Source organism: Nomascus leucogenys, chromosome 5, assembly GCF_006542625.1.
Source record: "Nomascus leucogenys isolate Asia chromosome 5, Asia_NLE_v1, whole genome shotgun sequence".
Lineage (NCBI taxonomy): Eukaryota > Metazoa > Chordata > Mammalia > Primates > Hylobatidae > Nomascus > Nomascus leucogenys.
In genome coordinates, this window is record NC_044385.1 from 117081681 (window position 1) to 117104504 (window position 22824).

Here is a 22824-nt window from a genome sequence, read left to right on the forward strand (position 1 = left end):
TGAGATACCGCTTCACACTCAGTAGGTTGGCTATATTAAAAAAGATAAACAAGCTGGACATGATAGCTCAGCCTGTAATCCCAGTGCTTTGGGAGGCCAAGGTGGGAGGATTGCTTAAGCCTAGGAGGTCAAGACCAGCCTGAGCAACATAGCGAGACACCATCTCTACAAAAAAAATAAAGATTAGGTAGGCATGTTGGCACACCTGTGGTCCCAGCTGCTCAGGAAGCTTATGTGCAAGGATCACATAAGCCCGGGACGTCCAGGCTGCACTGAGCCATGATCACGCCACTGCACTCCAGCTTGGGTGACAGAGCGAGACCCTGTCTCAAAAAAAAAATAATAAAAACAAAGATAAATAGTAGCAAAGTGTTTGTGAGGCTGTGGAAAAAACTGAGCATGCAAACATTGCTGGAGGGAATGTAAAATGCTGCAGTCACTTTGGAAAACACTTTGGCAGTTCCTCAAAAAGTTAAATTGAGAGCTAGCATTTGACCCAGCTAATTTCATGCCAAGGTATATTCCCAAGATAACATAATATATATATCCACAAAAAACATATATAGATGATCATCACAGCATGTTCCTAATAGTCAAAAACTGGAAACAACCTAAATGTCTATCAACTGATGAATGAATAAATAAAATGTTCTATATACATATAATGGAATATTTTTTGGCAATAAAAAGGAACGAAGTATGGATACATGCCACAATATTATTGGACCTCGATAAGTAAACTTAGGCATATTAAAATTTTAAAGTGTATAGATGAGCAGACAGGAGTTAATGCATTGGGCAGTGCCAGACCTCAAGCGATTGGGACCTCACCGAAGGTGTGTGAGGGAAAAGTGTTTATAAGGTATTCACAGAAACAAGACAAAGGCAATATTTGATTGATAAAGGGAGGACATAGTCTTAAAGCCCTAGAGACTCCTTGGCTATTTCTGGTTGGTTAAGTTTACGTTTTTTGTTTCTGTTTTTGTTTTGGTTTTTCCCCTGGGATGACTGTTTACTCTGAGTTGGGTTTCCGTTTGTTTGTGTCGGAGCCCAGAAAGCTGATGCCACCTCAGTCTAATGGCCTCCTAATTACTTACTTTAACACGTTTGTGAAAGACGTCAGTCTCAAAAGACCACATATTGCAAGATCCTATTTATGTGAAATATCCAGGACAGCAAATTCATGGAGATAGAAAGTAGATTAATAGTTGCCAGGGGCTTAGAGGCGCAGGGGACTGGGGAGTTACTGCTAAGGCAATATGGGTTTTTTTGGAGGGGGTAACAAAAATATTGTAAAATTAGATAATGTTGATGGTTGCACTACTCTGTGAATATAATAAAATTCACTGAATTGTGCATTTCAAAAGGCCGAATTTTATGTTCTGTGAACTATATAACAATAAAGCTGTTATAAAAAATTACAATGTATACTTTTGAAAATTTACTCATGCAAATAGAAAACCAGTATATGCCAGGAAGTAATTTCTATGTGTGGGTTTGTTCTTTCTGTTGGCATACTCTTTCTGAGGCTTTGGAGACTCAGAGGAATAATGTGTCATTTAATTTGTCATTCACTATGACATATTAAATATGTTTTTAGGAACATTTTGTCTTTAACACTACAAGGTCCTTCAGATAAAAAAAGTTCTCATATATCGAAAGTTTTGTTTGTTTTCCCCATGAGTGTTCAACTTTCAGATCCTGAAAAACTATTTTTGTTATTTAAGAAATTCATGAGTCTGATACATTTAAGTAAGAGGATAATCTCAAACATTCATTCGAATATTCAAGTAATGTATATTGAGTGTTTGCAGTGTCCTAGGCACTGCTAGACATTGGGTGTTACCAGCTGGGCATGCAGCTACACTGTTGACACTCCAGTAGGTTAACTCACTTTTCCCTGGCCACTTTAACCTCCCTAGTCTACTCTCTACACAGAAGTCAGAATACTATTTTTAAAAGATAAAATGTATTATGCTTAAAATCTTCCAATGGTTTTTATTGACCTTAGAATGAAATTTAAAAGCCTTTATAGTGACCTTTAGTGCTTTGCACATTCTGGCCTTTACTACCACTTTACCTTTGTCTGGCACCACTCGTAATACTCCCTTGCACTAGCCATGCTGGAGTTCGCTTGGTTCCTTTAGCATTCGGTCTTCTCTCATGACTCTTTGTTGGTGTTTTGAATGAAATAGGCTCTCCCCTGGCCGTCCTCCCAAGCACCTTTATCTAGCTAATGTTAATGCTACTCCTCATTTCTGTGTTGCGAATAGATACCACTACATTATGGGAAGCTTTCCTCTGTAGAAAAGGATGGGTAACTTTGTAATGTAAACTGGCAACACTGTAACTTCTGTTTTACAGCATTTTTGCATAAATGCAGTTATTTATTGTCTATATTTTATATTGATGTGCAGATGCCCAAAGGCAAAAGACCATTGGTTGTGCTCACTACTGTATCCCTAGAGTTGAAGTCTTGATTCATATATGATTCCCCAATGAATATCTGATCATCAACTTAAGAAATCTGGCCTTTATCATGCATTGCCTGGACCATAGCAATTATCTCCAAATCGATCTTTTTGCCTGTAGCTTGGCCTTCTTTGTATCTATCTGAAAAAAATACAAGCGCCATAGCATGGTGTAAAGTTCCCTTTGCAGTGATACCACCCTTGTCACATATCAATCTCATTCCAAGTCTCCTGACTTGCCCTCCCTTCCTTTCATGTTCCAGGTCTATTAAAGTACATGCAGTACTTCAGCCATTCCTCTTAACCCCATGTTGTTTTGAACATTCTTCTATGTCCACCTCACCAGTAAAACTGGAAGCTTATACAGATAATTCACTAGACTTTGTCATTTCTTTATCCCCAGTGATTGTTAAAGTGTCTGGCAATATTTGTTAAACCGAAATGACCTCAAATGCCACAGCAGAAACTTCTTGATTTAATGCATTGAATTAGATTTAATTTCAGGCATTTATAATATTTTATTGAATCTTAAATTACTAACACTTCATATTTTCCTTGAGAGCACAGCAAGACAACTGTGATAATCTATGATTCTTCTAATGAATGCACAGAATGCTTCCATTTAAACTTTTATGCAGATTAATACTCTGATATTATTAATGTTGTATCTGCATTTATCTTAAGTCCTGTCAAAAATCCTGCTTATCAAATTAGGTTATTGGAAATAAGGGCAAGAGAAAAATAATAAATATTAAAACCACATTTTGGTAGAGGTGTATATAATCTGTTCTAAATAGCTCTGGGAGTGTTCCCACGCTACATCTTTCATCTTCCACTTCTCAATTCAGGAATGCAAACATCAGGCGTTTGGGCTTCTCCACTGCATGTACTGTCTGGGTTCTAAGGCAGCCTAAGCTGCCCAGGGACTGGGGCAGGACTGAGGCTTCACTGTCAAACTAGGTGCCTTTAGATTGTACGAGTGTATTTCTCATTTACAGAATCCACATGGTTCATCTAAAGAAGTTTTTAAAACTGCTTTTTTTGTAGTTCACTAGTGTTCATTTAGATGTTAATAGGTATTCTTTGAAGAAAAAAAAACGTTGCATGCTCTTAATTAAGTTCAGGGAAAGCCTACACACAATAGTCATCTCCTAGAGGGAATTGTGGGTGGTTTCCACGCAGACCATGTCAAAGGCTCTAAGAAATCCTGCTGTTTAAAGGAATGCTTTTACACTGTTGGTGGGAGGGTAAATTAGTTCAACCACTGTGGAAGATGGTGTGGCAATTCCTCAAGGATCTAGAACTAGAATTACCATTTGACCCAGCATTGCCATTACTGGGTATATACCAAAAGGATTATGTAAATCATGCTATTATAAAGACACATGCACGCGTATGTTTATTGCGGCACTATTCACAATAACAAAGACTTGGAACCAACTCAAATGTCCATCAATGATAGACTAGATTAAGAAAATGTGGCACATATACACCATGGAATACTGTACAGCTATAAAAAAGAATGAGTTCATGTCCTTTGCAGGGACATGGATGAAGCTAGAAACCATCATTCTCAGCAAACTATGGCAAGAACAGAAAACCAAACACTGCATGTTCTCACTCATGGCGGGAATTGAACAATGAGATCACTTGGACACAGGGCAGGGAACATCACACACCGGGGCCTGTTGGGGGGTAGGGGACTAGGGGAGGGATAGCATTAGGAGAAATGCCTAATGCAAATGATTAGTTGATGGGTGCAGCAAATCAACATGGCACATGTAGACCTATGTATCAAACCTGCACGTTGTGCACATGTACCCTAGAACTTAAAGTATAATAATAATAAAAAAAGAAATATTGCTATTTAAAAATACCCATTAACTGTATTAAGTAAAGCCTTTCCAGTATATATTTAACCAAGAAGCCCATTTTTGACTGAACAACTTACGGATTTTCTGCTAAAAACACTTTGAAAAATGCTACTCTAAGGTATGTTTCATTACTTCCCCAAGTGGTCATTTTAATAATTGTGCATTATTTGGGGTTTGGGCCACAGCAAATTTATTTTAGGGGATGTTGAAGGGAGTGTGGCCTGGTATCTGGGTAGCTTCAAGTTTATAGCTAGGCTATTGGAAGCTGTGATCATCCTCAGATGAGTCCCCCACATTAAAGACGGATTGGTCACACTAAAATTTCCCAAGGACTCTAAGAACACAGTTCAGAAACTGAATCCCTTTGAAAAATCTATGTGCATTTGATTGAATTAGATTTTTTGCAGGTACAGCAAAGTGAAAATAGGACTAAACATTATCTTGACCTCCTAAAGGTGGTTTATTCCAGGAGAGATGAGAGTAAACATGTCTCAGACAAATATCTTTGTCTGGATGCTATGCTTCCAGCTTTATACAAAGCAACCATTTTATTCAATGATTTATCCATATGCACCGAGAATTATTATATTCACAAAGACCATTAAGATGGATTCTCTAGTTAAGAGCATACACCAAAAGCAAAGTTGTTTCCAGTTTAATGTGTGTATATATATATATATTATTTGAATATATTGGTGTTTCTCACTAACTTAGGTGAAAGTATGAATCATAAATATTTTTAAAATCCATAATATGTAATATGGATTAGAATGTGATATCTTTGTCATTTGTTAATCAACGAACAATATAATCTACGTAATTAAAATGCACATCACAGTCATCAGTAATCTCTGATAGAGTGTCCTTCATTCACGTTGGAAAATCCGTAACCCAGAACAGAAGATAATACAAAAAGCTTTCCACCCCACTGCCTGGTGTCCTCTGACTTTGCTATTGGCTTTTTCATACACTGATCATCAGTCGAGTAGCCTTAGAACAAAGAGGTATTAGGGGTATCACAAAACCACTCTTACCCTGTTCAGAGACAATAAAGGACACTCCTGGCCATAGTTTACTAATCCACCATCTTAGATTTATTAAGGCTGTTGAAAAAAAAAAAAAAAGAGATCATGTTAAATGTGAGATGGATGAATACAAACAAAAATAAAAAACAAGCGGCCAGGTGTGGTGGCTCACGCCTGTAATCCCAGCACTTTGGGAGGCCAAGGCGGGGAGATTACCTGAGGTCAGGAGTTTGAGACCAGCCTGGGAAACATGGTGAAACCCAGGCTGTACTAAAAATACAAAAATTAGCTGGGCATGGAGGTGCACACCTATAATCCCAGCTACTCAGGAGGCTGAGGCACGAGGATCGCTTGAACCCGGGAGACGGAGGGTGCAGTGAGCTGAGATCGTGCCACTGCACTCCAGCCTGGGTGACAGAGAGAGACTCTGTCATAAATAAATAAGTAAATAAATAAATCACAAGCCTTCGTATTATACTACAAGCAAGCAAGATTTTAAAAATGAAGCCACTAAATTTATATTTATGAAAAAATTGAAATGAGTAAGAAAGTGCCCCCACGCCCCTTTAAAATACTTTCTCCAATGCCTAAATAGTCAGACTTGGCCAGATGATGATAGTAACTGTATCTTCTTTTCATCATTTTCCATCGTTCCTAATATAAGACAGAACGTGGAGAGCAGTCATGTCTTTTCTCCTTTCTTTTCTCCTCATTTTCTCTACCTCTGATGATTTCAGACTTCTGGGACATAAAAAGTAGTTTATTCCTAGAGTCACTTTAGAGACCCTTGTTACATCAGCCTGGTAGAAATTGATTTCTCAGGTTCAATTACCACCTTGTTTATATGTATCCAAGAAATCTCTGAGCACCAGCTTTCTACTTGACACTTTCTCTCAGAATGTCACAAAGACTCTTTAAAACCCAGAAACCCAGAACTGAACTCATGGTCTTGTCTCCCGAAACTGGTTACTCTTTAGTACATCCACTTAGAAACCTAAGAGTCATCCTTGACACTTACTTTACCTCCCACCAGATTTACAATCCTGATTCCTATTGATTTTATAACCCAGATATGTCTCAAATAGGTTTGAATTACTCTTTTATGTAGCCAACTATCATATTCTTTCTTGGAGATGATTGCAGGTAGATGTGTCCTAGTGAGTCTAATCTCATCCAGTCTCCCTCTCTCCTCCACTCCCCTATCCCATCCCATTCCATCACCAGAATAACCATTGAACCTCAGAGCCTCAGAATAACCTTTCAAAAACTCAGTGGTAACCTGATTTTCTCAGGGTCTAATTCCTTCCATGGTTGGCTTGATTAATTTCTTTAATATAATCATCAAGACTCTGTTTATCTGCCTTTCAAATTCTCAGTCCTAGTCTCTCACCAACAACTCCCCTCCTTCCTTGGTTAGCCTGGAGTTATTTTATAGATTTTAAGCCTACAGTCAAATTCTTGGAACTTTATTATATTAAAATAAAAGCACTAATAGTTTTTAAAGATGCAGAACAAGGTTGTTTATATTTTCAGCAACATTCAGATCACAATACTGGAAAGAAGTAAATATCCAACTGGGGAATGTTGAATACATTAGGATACAATCACACACACACACCATGGAAGATTATGCAAGGTTCATAGCTAACGCATTCAAGCTCTGTCCATTGATATGAAAAGATTTTGATGTTATGTTATGAGATTGAGAAAGTGAAACAAATCGAAGCACATATAATGCCCTATTTTTGTAAATGATTCCACTTTAAATATACTATCTTTATGTTTAGGAATAGATACATATATAAATGTGTGTAAATGTGCTTATGTGAAAAGTACACGAACATGTGAACATGGAGAAAACAGAAAAGAATGCGTAGTGATTTGCTGTACCTGATTATCTGGGAAGGACAAGCTGTGAGTGGAGGTAATAGGGAGGATAGGAGTTAGAGAAGCAAGCAAAATAATGGGAAAAGTCTATGGCATTAAAAAAAAAAATGAGAACCCAGTGATGCAGGACAGGTGAGGCCCAAAGTGGGGCTTAGGCTGGGAGGGTTTCTTGCTTTGCCCAGGAAAGAACTTAAGGGTCAGCCCATGGTAGAAGAAAACAGCTTTTCTGAAACAGCAGTGTTCCAGGTCCGGGGGTGTTACAGCTCAGGCAGTGTTCCAGCTCTGTGACTGCTCCCGCAGAGCAGAGCTACTCCATAGGTAATGTGTTGAGAGTAGCAGCTCAGGGCAGTTCTGTAAGTCGTGTTTATACCTACTTCTAATTACATGCAGATTAAGGGGTGGTTTATGCAGAAATTTCTAGGAAAAGGGTAGCCATTTCTGGGTCATCTGGTCATGGCTGTGGAAAGAGGCAGTAGCTCCAGGGTGTTGCCATGGCAATGGTAAACTGACATGGCACATCGTAGGGGTGTCTCACAGAAAGCTGCTTCCGCCCCATCCCTGTTTTAGCTAGTTGTTAATTTGGTCTGGGGTCTCAACCTGGCCTCCAGAGACAAGTTCTGCCTCTTACTTCACCAGGATGTATGATATGATCCTGTGTATAAAACATTATATGAATATGTATATGTGTGGATATCTACATGTACACATAGATAAATTATATTTGTATATATCTACTAATCGCTGGATATATTCTTGAAATAAGCGACATTTAAGTGACAAAATCTGTTGTGGAGAAGTATAGAGTATAATTCTAATTTGGTAAAATCAGACAAAAAAGAACAAAATGTAAATACACGTGTTTGTAAATGTGAGGATAAAGTTATAGAAGGTTGGGTCTTGGCCAGTTTGCTTTCCCTTCTCTGTCAGCATCCACCATTTGGGATTGCTTATGTATCCTTCCAGACATTTAAAATTCATTTATATGTATAAATAACTACAACAATAGAAATATGTGGTAATTTAATTTAAATACCACACATGATAACTTATCATTTTCATTTTTTTATTCATAAATTATCTTGAAGTTTTTTTTTTTTTTTTAAGATAGGGTCTCTCTCTCTCTCTCTCTCTCTCTGTCTGTCACTCAGGCTAGAGTGCAGTGGCTTGAACAGGGCTCACTATAGTTTCAATCTTCTAGGCTCAAGCGATCCTCCCACCTCAGCCTCCTGAATAGCTGGGACTACAGGTGCACAGCACCATGCTCATCTTGTTTTTTAAAAAATACTTTTTGAAGAGACGAGGTCTCACTCTGTATCCCAGGCTAATCTTGAACTCCTGACCTCAAGCAATTCTTCCACCTCAAATTCCAAAACTGTTGGGATTACAGGCATGAGCCACCACGCCTGGCCCATCTTGATTTTTTTTTTTTTAAAAGATTACAAAGTACATAAAAACTATATAACATACTATCGATTTTATAGTCATTGAAGAATGATGGGCATTAGTTTTCAATTTTTCATTATTCCAAATAAATGACCTATTGAGCATCCTTGTATATGCCTCCTTGTTCTTAAATGTAGTTGTTTTTTTAGGTGAGCTATGGTTAATGAGAATTACTGCCTGGTAGAAAGTATACACTTACAAACGTTATAAGAACAGCCAGTACCCCATCTCCACCTCATTAGAGGATTTACCACTTTACATTCACAGTAACGTGAGAGACTATTGGTTTCTCATACCTTGACAAACAATTGATACTGTGAATATTTAAATGTTTTTCTATTTGGTTGGATGAAATTATATTTTTAATTTCAAAGATAAATATTGAGGTTGATCAGCTTTTATGTTTATTGCCATCTGCATTATATCTGTGACTTATGTATTCATATCCTGTGTTCATTTATTTTTTATTTGGTTATCTTTTTCTTAGTTTTTCAAATATTCTGCATAATAAGCATTTGTCTATCAAATATGTTGAAACTCCAGTCAGCAGTCTGTTTTAACTGCCTTTCTCACTGTGCAATATATGACACATGATGTGCATGGAATGTTATAGGTGAGTAGATGTGAGGAATGACAAAGGCAGAAAAACTTACAAGGTCTCCATGTGATCAGAAGGAAGGCATGATACTACATCTGAGTACTCTAGGAAAGGAGCATTTAAATCGTCTCCTGCATTGTCATGTGACCATTTCCAACAAATGAGGTATTGAGAACAAAAGTAGTAATTCATTTGCATAAATGGCTATTAGCTTTGTTCTGGGGACTGGGAGAGGGATTGGTAGTTACTGAGAACAACTATAAACACGACCAAACAAAATACTTCCTCTGCTCTACTCCACATTGCTACAGGACAAATCCCACCTGGGATGTGCAAACCAAATGCTGGCAAGATTGATGAATAACCTCAAGTTGAGAGATCGGGAGCAATTTAATTTCATAGGTGATATTTTAAACGCATCTGAAAAAAATGGAAACAGGCAAGGAGAAAAAAAGAAAAGTAGAGACTGAAAAGTACAGGGTGACTCCAGAGACAGTAACACAATTTAGCTGAAGTGTAGGATACTCAAAGTGGAGTGCTGGGAAATTTCCAGCTTCAGCTGTAAATTCACATGAAACAATTTGGCTTGTCCTCATTAGGAGATGGGAAGAACCACCAAAGGCTTTGGTTCAGAGAAGCAGTTTGATCAGAACTGTGCTTTAGGAAGATTAATCGGGGGACCTGGAGGGAAGGATCAGAGCTGAGAGAAAGTCAGCAGGGAAGCCCTTCCATCTATCTGAGAAGAGCTAGGGAAAGCTCACTCTTGAGTGAAGGAAATTCCAGTGCAGGAGAGGGGAAGCGAAAAGGCAAGATACCTGATGAAAGGAGAACAGCCTCTGCTTGAACATTTTGTTGTTTTTTTTTTTTTTTAGATGGAGTTTCACTCTTGTCGTCCAGGCTGGAGAGCAATGGCGGGATCTCAGCTCACTGTAACCTCCATCTCCGTGGTTCAAGTGATTTTCCTGTCTCAGCCTCCCGAGCAGCTGGGACTGCAGGCGCCTGCCACCATGCCGGGCTAATTTTTGTGTTTTTAGTAGAGATGGGGTTTCACCTATTGGCCAGGCTGGTCTCGAACTCCTGACCTTGTGATCCGCTCACCTCGGCCTCCCAAAGTGCTGGGATTACAGGCGTGAGCCACCGCGCCTGGCCTGCTTGCACATTTTAAACCCCTAGCTGGTGCTGTTTCTAGAGCATCTTCATACATTTTCAGCTTTGGAAGAGTAGAGAAAATATGGTCATATCGATTTATTCTCCATTTTCCTTTTATCTAGTTCTTATTTTAAAAATATTTGCTTTTTCAATTTAGGATTCTTACACCCACTGATAAATGAAATGGTCAAATTTTGATTTTACATGTCTAGAGATATTACTTAGCCTCTCACTTTTCCCTAATCTTTTTTTTTTTTTTTTTTTTTGGAGATGGAGTCTGTCTCTGTAGCCCAGTCTGGAGTGCGGTGGCGCGGTCTCGGCCCGCTGCAAGCTCCGCTTCCCGGGTTCACGCCATTCTCCTGTCTCAGCCTCCGGAGTAGCTGGGACTACAGGCGTCTGCCACCACGTGCGGCTAATTTTTCGTATTTTTAGTAGAGATGGGGTGTCACCGTGTTAGCCAGGATGGTCTCAATCTCCTGACCTTGTGATCCGCCCGCTTTGGCCTCCCAAAGTGCTGGGATTACAGGCGTCAGCCACTGAGCCTGGCCACTTTCCCCTAATCTTAAACTTGCTTCCCAGTGGCTTTTTTTCCCTTCTCTGTGGTTTCTCACAACCTCAATATTGATATTGTAGTAGCTGGCTTTCTTCTCTTGATGAAGAAGAGTCTAGTAGTTTGTGGTGCTACCTAACTCATGAGGGTTTAAAATATCACAAAGCTCAATGGTCATGTGAGGAAAATTACTGGACACCATATTTAAAAATGTGATTGAATCAAGCTTTCCTGAGTATAACCAAATTAATAGCACAGTTTGGAATTCTACCCCCCATCTGCATACTCTTGCCCTCAGGGTAGAATTCCTCTCTTTTCTTTCCACTAATTATTCAGGGTTTATCTAAAGATTTCCCTGATGACCCTGGTTCCCGGTGATTTTCTGTGGTCCCTATACCACTCATGGCTTATAGCATTTCTTTGGCACATACTCTATACCCCATTGAGATGGTGTTTCTATTGTACTGAAGTTAACTTTATATAATTATCAATTCATTTCATACTTAGAAATTCTACCTCCTTAACTAGATTATAAACTCTTTGAAGATAAGAAATTAGAGAGCAAAATGTATTTTAGTTCTAGTTTTTATTGCCATTATCGATAATACTTCACACAAAGAGAAAAAAAATCCTACATTTATTTATTTATTTACTTATTTATTTACCAAATCCTCACATCACAGCTGTGTGTGAATCAAGTATGTCTATTTTGCAAATGTCAAAGTATGGACAGAGCTTGCAAGTGAATTGATTAAGGTCAATAGCACGTGTTCTAGAATCTGCAGTTGCCCGTTTGCTCTGGTGGTCAGCATCCTGCTGACTGCTGCCAAAGTCTTGGCCTGCCTCCACAGATGTGCAAGCTGCAATGACCCTCCAGCCGCCCCTAGGTCCTTGAATATGTGTGCTCTGACTGCTGGGATCAAGTCTATGAAGCCTTACTTTCCTGTTTATACCAGTGACCATCAGGAGCTGAAGACTTTTGGATTATCCAAGATCATTATTCCAACCTGTGTGTTTGGTTTCTCCTGCCTTCCCAAATCCAACACCAATACCTGCACTATCTCTGAAATCTGCAAGTCAGATATCTCACATTATGGTCATTATTTCCTACCATTCCAGCTGACTTACTCCATTATTTTTATTTTTATTCAGTTACTGACATGATATTCACAAAACAGATCTATGGTTTAGGAAACTGTTTGCAATGCAATTTTAATTGAAAAAGAAGAATATAAAACTACCATGTAAAAATTCATAGGAAAAAGACAGCTAATATAAAAAGGGGTGATGGACTTATGGATGTTTTTGCCAATTTTAGAATAAAATGTATTCTACTCCTTTATTTCTAATTCCAAAATCACTTTATTTTATGGAAATGTTCAATGTACTTACTCTTCTCCTTGATTTTTTTTTTTTTTTTTGCTCTTATTTCTCTTTACTAAATCTCCATTTAGATGAGCTAGTACCTTCAAAGCAGGTGAATACAATTCTAATCAGCCTTGGATAATGCTATAAAGAAAGGCATTTCAAATTCAGGTTATATGTTTAAACTACATGTCTCCCTGACACTTCCACACTATGGAAAATGTCTCAATTGTTTTGCGATAGAAGTATTTTGGATCAAATTATATGAAATGAGGTCTCTACATTAAAAATATAATCGTGTGCTAATGGCTCCTGTCCCCCCCAAAAACAAAACAAAACAGAATCTCACTAGATTCCATATCTTCTCTAGGCTATGTCCCATAAATCTGCCTTCTTTCTCCAAAATTCCATGAATGATTTGTGTATTTCTTATTTATCTTTATCTCTTGCACCCCCACTGATCACTGTGCTTTCTTACCTGCCTCTGTGCTGAAACCACGCTTTCCACAAATCACTGATAGTCTTCTTCTGATTAGAGTCAATGATGAATTTTAGTCTTCATTTTACTTGAACTTTCAGTAGCTTTTGAAACATTTAATCATTTAATCTTTAAAAACAGCAACAATAAATGCTTTCTGCATTTGCAGTTTGAGATAACTCACTCCTCTGAGATTGCCTTACTTCTCCTTGAGCTTCATCTCAGAATCATTTTCAACTTCCTTTGGTTTCCACATCTAAATGTTGGGATGCCCAAGAATCAGTCTTCAGCACTGTCTCTCCCCTGTGCTCATCCAACTGCCTGCTGTTGAAAACCACATTTTTGTACCTTGCCTGATCTCTCCCTTGAGCTTTCGGTTCAGGTAACTAACAGCATATTGGAGAGCTCCTCTTGGATGAGTGATTGTCATAGGAAGCCAAATATGTCCAAGAGAGACTTAATTTCTTCCCAAATCTCTTCCTTTAGTCTTCTCTATCTCATTTAATGATACTTTCATGTGCCCAGTTGCTTCAGACAAAAGATACCAGAGATTCATGAATCTGTCCTTCTTTCACTGCTATGTTTAATCCACCCCTCAAGTTCTGCTGTCTCCTCCTTCAATAAATAGATCCAGATAGATAGACAGATCCAGACAGATAGATCTTCCAACTGGATCTCAGTCCTCATAGACCAAGCTTAGCAAAGGCAGCATCATCTCTCCCCTGAAACACACTCAAAACTTCATAGCTGGATTCACTATTTTTATCTTGTCCATTTTCTTTCTTTCTTTTTTTTTTTTTTTTGAAACTGAGTTTCACTCTTGTTGCCCAGGCTGGAATGCAATGGTGCAATCTCAGCTCACTGCAGCTTCCACCTCCCAGGTTCAAGCGATTCTCCTGTCTCAGCCCGCTGAGTAGCTGGACTTACAGGCACCTGCCACCACGCCTGGCTAATTTTTGTGTTTTTAGTAGAGATAGGGTTTCACCGTGTTGGCCAGGCTGGTGTCAAACTCCTGACCTCATGCAATCTGCCTGCCTCGGCTTCCCAAAGTGTTGTGATTACAGGCGTGAGCCACCGTGCCCAGCCTCTTGTCCATTTTCTTATGCCCTGTGCATACATCTCTCCAAATGACAGCCAGTGTGATATTTTTTTTGAAACATAAAAGAGATCATGTTACTGCCATGCTCAAAATTCTCCAGTTACTTCAGAGCCCACTTAGAACACAAACTTAGCCCTTGGCAGAGCATGTGGGAAACTACTCGATGATCTGGCCAGTCTGCCTCTTACCTCATCCCCCTACGCTCCCCAGCACTATGTGGCATTTTTCAGTTGCAGTGGCCTTTCTTTCTCTTCTATTTTAGAGCTGTCCTCCCTGCATGTAAAGTTTTTCCCTGTGATCTTCCCATGGCTGCTTCTTAACATTATTCAGAACATAACCTAAATACTACTTTCCAAACAAGTAGAAAATAGTATTTAAACCAATTGACCACCTGGCTGGAGCACCCCACCCCCACTCTATCGCATTCTACTACCAGTGATGCATTTTTAACTAAGTAACATTCATCAAGACTTAAAGTTGTCTATTTAGTGTCATAATTTTAGTTTTCTCACTGGAATATAAGCTCCTAGAGAGAAGGTTCCTTGCTCTATTCCCATCTACTAGGATAATGTCCTAGCAATAATGAGGGCTCAGTGTATTGATTGACATTGTCATCTGTAGCTCAACAAGAAGAAAAATTGATCTGGCTTTCAGTCTTGGAACTTTCTAAACAAAGGCATCTTTAAAACTGGAAATAGGAAAGGAAAGAAAAAGAGAGAAAGAGAAAAAGGGGAAATAATTGAAATCCTTGGTCAATTCTCAGTATCTCTATTCCTGACTTTGAGACAGCTCAGTCTGGACAAATTAGCTTACAGTTATGGGTTGGTTTTCCATTTCTTATTTGACTACATTGGCACTGCAGCCTCAGCCTGGTGGTTTTACGTAAAAGACTAGATTTTTCTGAAGATTTCTTGTATCTAAACACTTGTCACTTGGGCCTATGAGTTGGATTTTCCTTTAAGAGCCCTGAACTAAATGCTTTAAGTGGACCCATACAGTAAGTTTAATTAATAATTATGAATAGGAATGAAATGCAGAAGCGCCCTCTGGTGGTTTAATATATAGGAATGCAAAAATAGCAACGTGGAATCAAGACTCTTCACAGTGGGGCCAATAGGAGGTTATTAAAATGTGCTTCTGCTTCTCCCTGTCTTTCCCTTCCTCTGCCTCTTCCTCCTTATTCTTTTCCTTAATTCGAAATGCAATATGAGTTAGAATGGGAAAATTTATGACAATATCTAGCAGAAATCCATGTGGAGAAGCAACTTGTGGAAAACTGAAAGGATCCATGCCTCCAAGTAAACACTTTAACAGAAGACCTTCTTTACTCTTTGCTAACCATAGCATAAACATACCTCTAATTCCTGCCAAGCAGAGATAGTATGTGTTTCCTCCCTTACTCAATCTTAACATTACTTTATTTGGTTTTCCCCAAGAACTGGGCACCTTGTACAAATTTAGAATTTTCCTTATGGGTAGCTTATTTAAAGGCAGTGCTTTATGGAGTCTTAATAATTTATAACTTCCTATAAATATTCCTTGTTGCAATACTAGAATGTACTAGTGTTTTAAAAGTGGTGTTATGGTTATAACTTTTATATGTTTTGCATACCTGGCTTAAGGAATTGTTTGTACCTTGAATGTAGCATATCTACTATTTGGATGGCAGTTGTTCCATAGTTTTAGGGCATAATATTTTATAATCGCTTATTGTTTTTTTTTCATTTCTATTGATACAAATGTAGCAACATAGTAAAAGCTCTTCTCCTCCTCCTTTTTTGTGGGGTGGGGACAGTATATGAGTTCTCTTTCTCCTGCATCTCCTCCTTCTAACATTTACATTTTATATACATTTTATATACGTTTTATGATTTCATCTATTTGCATGGGTTTAACTATTGGCTCTATGCATGCAATTCTATTCATTAACTTGGTTTTGATCTCCAATCTATTATTTAGAGCTGTCTTTTAGAAATTACCTCGCAATTAAAGCTCAAAATGAGAATTAATCTCTCCCTCCAAAAAAACAGGTACACCATAAACTAAACTTGTTCTACTTTCTAACTTCCATATATCAGTGTCTGGCTCTGTAATCATCCTGATTACTAGGTTTAAAACCACCAAGAGCTTTAACTTCTTCATTCTTACCTTATACAGGGAGTCAACCCCTAGTCAAATACCATTCATTGCACTCATAAAGGAACTTCCCCTTTTCCTCTCTGATTTCTCTGGTTCTGAGTTTATTCCAATATTATCTTACCTCATCTATTGGAATAGTCTCTTTATTGATTGCAATGACTATAGCAGATCTTTCTAAAACAGGGCTCTGATAATTCTGTTCCCTTGCCCATTAATTATTAATATAGCATAATAGTCCGAAAAATAAAATCCAAATCTAATGTATCTGGTGCATTACCTCTGCCGCCATAGTGACCTGGCCCAACTTACTACCTTCCTAAATTTGTTCTCATTGGAATAAAACTAACATCATGGATTTTCTCTCTGTGTTGAAGAATTAGCTTCTCCAACACAGAAGAACAGATTTGTGGGAACAGATTTTACCCCTAAAATCAGCCAGCAGTTTTAGAATCTAGTTCTCAGAAACATAAGGGAACTGAAGATGAGAAAATAAACTCAAATTTGTTGTTATAACAGAAAAAATTACCAATAGTATAGTTCCTCTGGATAGTTTAAAATTAGCTTTTAATATAATAATATGAGTTATTTAATATAATGGAGCACAGCACATGTGTCCACAAACTACCTTGTTTCTTATTTTATGTATCATTATTATTATCAAGGATACATGCAGACTCATGCCTTATGTAATCTCTTAACCGCCTCTCTGTTAACACCAAGCATCCTAGATGTGACCTGAAGTAAAGCAATCAGTTACCCTTTCATACAAGGGACTGTGAAGTGAGCCTGTGCCTCCTCTTCTAACCCAGGTTGCTTAATAATCACTCGAACTACCTCCTTTTTTTTTTTTTTTTTCAATTTGTAATTTCCTTTTCAATGTATAATATTCTAAATATTTTTGCTTTTCAACTTGTATTATTATTAATAAACATTAAGGATGTACTAATGCAAAAGAAATGGAGACTATGGGGTGGGCACGGTGTCTCATGCCTGTAATTCCAGCATTTTGGGAGGCTGAGGTGGGAGGATCACTTGAGGCCAGGAGTTTGAGACCAGCCCTGGAAACATAGTGAGATCCCATCTCTACAAAAAAATAAAAGGATAAAAAGTAAGCCAGGCATGGTGGCATGTGCCTATAGTCCAGCTACTCCGTAGGCCAAGGTGGGAGGATTGCTTGAGCCAGGGAGGTCAAGGCTGCAGTGAGTCATGATCATGGCACTGCACTCCAGCCTGGGGGACAGAGTGAGATCCTGTCTGGGAAAAAAAAAAGAAAGAAAACAAAAACAAAAAGAAACAGAAGCTCTGCTTTTTGAGTCAAATGAAAATAAACAATTTAAGTTATTCTTTACAAAGTTTTTTTGTAAAATGCTTTGAAAATCTGAACATTTGAATAAGACTGAGTGCACAGTCGGGGGAGGCTCTAAAGAAAAGTTTGTGCTTTTGCACGTAGTGCCAAGATTACAGTGAGAATGGGGAAAGTCAGCTAAGTGACAAGCAGTTGTTGAAACAAATACTTGATCAGAATGGTGGAAGTGATGTGGGCTAGGACCAACTAAGAGAGTCATTTCAAGGTGAGATGGGAACTTGAAAATCAGTGGGAAGCCTGGGAAGGAACTGAAAGCTGGAGTAGATAAGCATTAGGGAGGAAAACAATTTTTTCCAAGACACTTCAGACTGATTGCAGGGGAAAATGGTAGAGACCAGGGAGGAGAATTAAGAAGGAAATTGCAGTGTAAGTCAGAGACGAAAAATTGTCAACGTAAGTGTGAAGGTTTTTTCAATAGCAAGAAGCTACTAGTATTGAAAGGTGCCACCCAAATTGGCTCACCTCTAGGGAGCTAAGGTGACAGGGTATTGTCCTGATAACAGATGGTTTTCCTTTTCTTTTCAATAAAGTATGAAGCTAATCTCTCTCATAGCAGGTCAACAAATATAAGGGCTTTGAAATTTACTTGCATTTATTAGAATCAGCTATATATGCTTGTATCTTTGGATACAATCAAAGAAAGATACCTTATAAGTCTATGGCGGGAGCATTTTCTTTTGTATTTGAAAAAATAATTGCAAAGATGATAATGGGGATAAACGTGTTGCAAGGCTGGTATTTTTCAGCTCTCCATCTGCCTTCCTAGGAAACATGTTCAATAAATAGCAGTTACAACCTGAGGTCTGACGAGGGAGGGACAGGATGAGGTAAGATTTCTCTGAACTCATAACTTCAAAGTAGTTTTGTTTTCTTGAGTTTCAAAGATGAGAAAACTAAGATACATAGAATTTCCATAACTTGCCTCAAACCCTATGGCAAGGCACACTGGCTCGTGATTGCAGATTCTGTTTCCCTTTCTCTTTGCTTCTTTATTTCAAACTGTTCTTTGCTACGGCCAAATAATCTTACTTTATCCACTTAAAACCACTGTCAACTTAGATTGTCTTCCTTGGGTTCTTGTTACTAGGAGTTGTTGATGAACATACAGCGAACATACTTCCTCATTTTTGTGAATAATTTAGCATGTTTCTAATAGATTTATACTTCACTATCACTATTTTTCAAAGTGGAAATTCACTTTGAGCCTTTTACCACCTTATCCTTATGCTTCTTTTACTTCTCACTGTCAATCATTTGCCCAGCCCTGTTGACTGCTTCTCTTCTATCTGTAACTCATGAACACTGTCACTACTGCAGTTCAAAATTAAAATTTCTTATTCAGAACTACTTGAAAAGTCTATTAACAGTTTACTTGCCTTGAATAGTTTTCTCTCTCTAGTCCAACTTCTACAGTGCGGCCTCATGCATTTACTCAACTTCAGCTGTGGCATTTTACATTTTGAGCAACCATCGGGAGCTTTTATCTAAAAAATAAAGCTCCTTAGCCTGGCATTTAAAGCCCTCCAAAATCTTTTCTCTGACTTACCCTTTAAATACAATTTCCTTTTATGATTACCATCCATGAACCCATCTTTCCAAGCAAAGCAAAATTTTGTCAATTGTCCATGTCAGCCTCATGTTTCCTGGCACCTACCCTCTGAGGACTTTTCCTCTGCCCATCATCACTGTTCTTTGTTCTGAGAAAATTCTCTATCAAATCCATATCCAAGTGTTACTCTTGTCCCCCCTATGCATCTCTGAAATCTACTCCTTCCATTTTACTGCTTCTCTGCCGACTTACGGCCCTGACATTTTCCATGGGCCTGCTGAAGGACCTCCCTTCTTCCTCCGTCTGCACGGCTGCTGTGATGAGTTTTCTCATGTGGGAATCTGAAGCAGCGCTTTCCCTGCTTGGAAGCTTTTGCCTGCATTCCATTTGCTCTCACAAGTCCTTTTGCTCGGTATCCAAGTCACAGGATGGCATGTTTATGTCTTTCACACCAGCCTTACCTCTTGCTACACCCACTTCTCACACCATGTACTTCTTGTTCCAAATGCACAGTGTAGTTGCTATAACCATGTGTTAAAACGTTTTTACATCCTTATAATGGGTTGCTCTTGTCATGTTATGTGACAATTGCTATTTTACCTGTGTAACTTTCATTTCTACTGTGTACATGAGGCCATGCCTTATTCATATTTGTATCTCTAGCATCTAACATAGTAGGGTGCAACAGATATTTATTTTTAGTTTGATTGAACTGAAATAAACCTCAACATATCCAGGCTCAACAGATGCTCCAAGTCTCATCCCAATGGGTAGTAGCCTTTCCCGGGGTAGCCTTTGCTGATATCCTTCTTCACCCACCACCCCCACCGGGCAGGGATCCTACCTCTCTCGGACATCCATTGTCAGCCTCACTTTTTTGACACATACAACTTGCATTTTGATGATTGGAAGGATTCCTTTATTTCTTTCCTCTTAAATTACAAGCTCTATTAGGAGAAACTTTAGTTACTCATATTTTCCCTATTATAACATTTAATATATGTGCTTTGCAAATACTAGAAGTAAAATAAATACGGGTAAAATAAATGAAATGGATGCATAGCTCCTTCAATACTCATTACATGGAAAATCAAAGAGATTTATAACTTTAAGGGAACTTTGGAATAGTTTATTCTAACTTCTTCATCATGCACATTAGGAAATTGCATTCAAAGAGGTTCTGTTATATTTTTAAGGTCTCAGTATGAATAAAGGAAAAATTAGGACAAGAACCAGTGTCTCTTGATTCCAGGCAATGCTTTTACACATTTCCAATTATATTACTCAGCCGTTTCAATGATACAAGGTATCATATAAATCTTTTTGATGCTTTATATGGCAAAATAATTAATTTTTTCAATGATAATTATGTAAATTATACAGAGCTCTTTACTAGATAAGTATTAAAGAAACAGTACATTTTTCAATGGGGATAAATTATTTTTTAGAAAATACAGTAATAACGCCCTAAAATTACACCAGACTGAGAAAGAAGATGCAGAACTATTATAAAAGGAGATCTTCATATTAAAAATATTCATTGTCATTTCTAAGAAAGGACATTAAGAAGAAAACTACAAAGATATTTGCTTTTGGCCTTGGAATTCATTTAGAAAAGGATCACATATTCAATAGCAAGTAATTTCATTTTAAAATAGGACAAGTATGTAATTAGTTATACATATAAATCATAGATAACATCTATTTTGGTAAAGTAATGTTACACAAATAAGTCAGTTTATTAATATAGTTGTCTGATTTTGCATATCTTACACATGTATACTGCATACCACATAAATGTCCATGACATCCATTTATCATAATTGCTGTATTCAGATAATATACTTTCCTCTGTTAGAAAAATTGACAAACATTATATATATATATATCATATTAAAGATTAATATTGAGGTGAAAGCAAGAACATGTCATTGTTTTGGGCCCTATGAAACATCACATTCTCAGAAAGGTGGAGTATGATTTCTAACTACCTTTTAATGTTTTCTATTTAAAAGGTAAATAGGATTTGTGGCCGCCCTGTAAGAACACCCACACAAAGCCCCCGTTGTTCTTTTGATCAGAGCAAGGAGAAGCATGGAATGAAGACCACCGCAAGGAACAGTGAAGAGACGCTTGCCAGCAGAAGAAAGTAAGACATTTGTTTTACAACCAGAAAGAGAAAAGAAAGTAAGCCATTAATTTTACAACAGAATAGAACATATTCAATTAAATAGAATAAAATGCAATATGGACAAAAAAAGATCAATATTCATTAACTTTAAAAATCAGTGGCTGCACCTGTTCCATTAATTTGGAAGACAGGTTCAACTTATAAGACCAAGAAAACTTTCTGTGATAATGGAACATTTCCATAATATAACATGGAAGGTCACATTGGGGGCCCTGGGCACATGTGACATCATGCACTTAAAATGTGACCAGTGTGACCGAGGATTGAATTTTTAATTTTAGTTAAACTGTAAATATGGCTAGTGGCTACTGTATTGGACAGTGAAAGACAGAAAGATAATACATTTACATGATATGATAGTTATTACTGAATGTTTAACATATATTTTTAAAAGTTGAGTAAAAAGAAGTTTTCATACTTTTTACATGAAATGCTAGAAATGGTTATCTGTTGATTCAAAATAATACACATTCCATAGGGCTTGCTAACTCTCATTTCTACCACCATGTCCGTCATTATTTCACAGGTTAAATTCAGGCCTTGTTTTGTGTTCCTTTGCTTGATAATTGTTGCTTAAAATGTAAAGCTCTTAAAACTAGAGGAAATTATTATTTGTATGTGTGTTTAGTTGACCAGTCAGTGTATGTCCTGGCAAACACTAGATTCTAAGTCAGTACTTTTTAAATTGGACTAAAATTCAGAATTTTATATTCATTTGGTAAATAATTATTTCTAATAATACTCTATGAATAACTCATATATAAGGTATTTCACATAACCTTTCTATAATCTAAAATCTGTTTCTTTCTTTTTTGGGATAGGACACCTAATTGCCACATTCTCTCATCAGATGGGCTGTACACATGGGATAAAGATCTGGGCTATTGCTGGCTATTTTCTACAGCTAAAAAGAATTAGCATTTTATTTTACATGTAAAGTAGCTGTTCTTTTTATCTAAACACCTACAATGATCAGCAATCATTTCTTGCACTTGAAAAATCAGTATATTTTGTCTAGGGTGTTTTTATAATAAACCCCATCTACAGAAGATCTGAAGTCCTTCAAGATGATGTATTTCACCACCAAAACAACCCAGTTGGAAAACAAAACAAAACCCAACCTGTAATATCATCTATTCGCTAGCAAAACGAAACCAATGCAGGTGAAATGTTACAAACTGGTTCAGGAACAATAAGGGGCTCATACGAGTGAAAGGTTTTAAAAGTATTTATCCTGGCCACTGAATAGACCTTCTTGTCACCAATCTTGCAAACTCATTATTTTGATGTCCCTCACCATCCAGCCATGATTAGCCATTGTCCGTGAATCAGCATAGATCCATCACATGCTTGTTTCCTGCCACACGGAGTGAACAACTATAGGAACTGCACACGAGTCCACTTATGCATTTCAATTTTACACTATTTTTTATTACCAGTCTTTAGAGGGGCTTCATTGCCATGGCATTCTATTTCTGCTTGTTGCCTATTTATTGTACAGGTTTCTCTATAAACTCACCCTGAATTTTATGTATCCCTCATCAACTGATTATTCCCCATGAGGTCATAAATTTCCATTGAAATAGGTGGGCAATGTAGCAGGAGTAGATGCTGGGTCTGGGCTACCTTTTCATGTGCCT

The 22824-nt window shown here is 37.7% G+C and overlaps 1 protein-coding gene across 1 annotated transcript in view; it reads left to right on the forward strand.

The window, feature by feature from the left end:
* Positions 1–22824, forward strand: part of GPC5 (glypican 5) — a 1458424-nt gene that overhangs the window by 299637 nt on the left and 1135963 nt on the right. The window contains exon 4 of the mRNA XM_003257384.3: positions 21009–21142. Within this exon, the coding sequence (XP_003257432.1) occupies positions 21009–21142 (134 nt within the window). The remainder of the gene's footprint in view (positions 1–21008; positions 21143–22824) is intronic.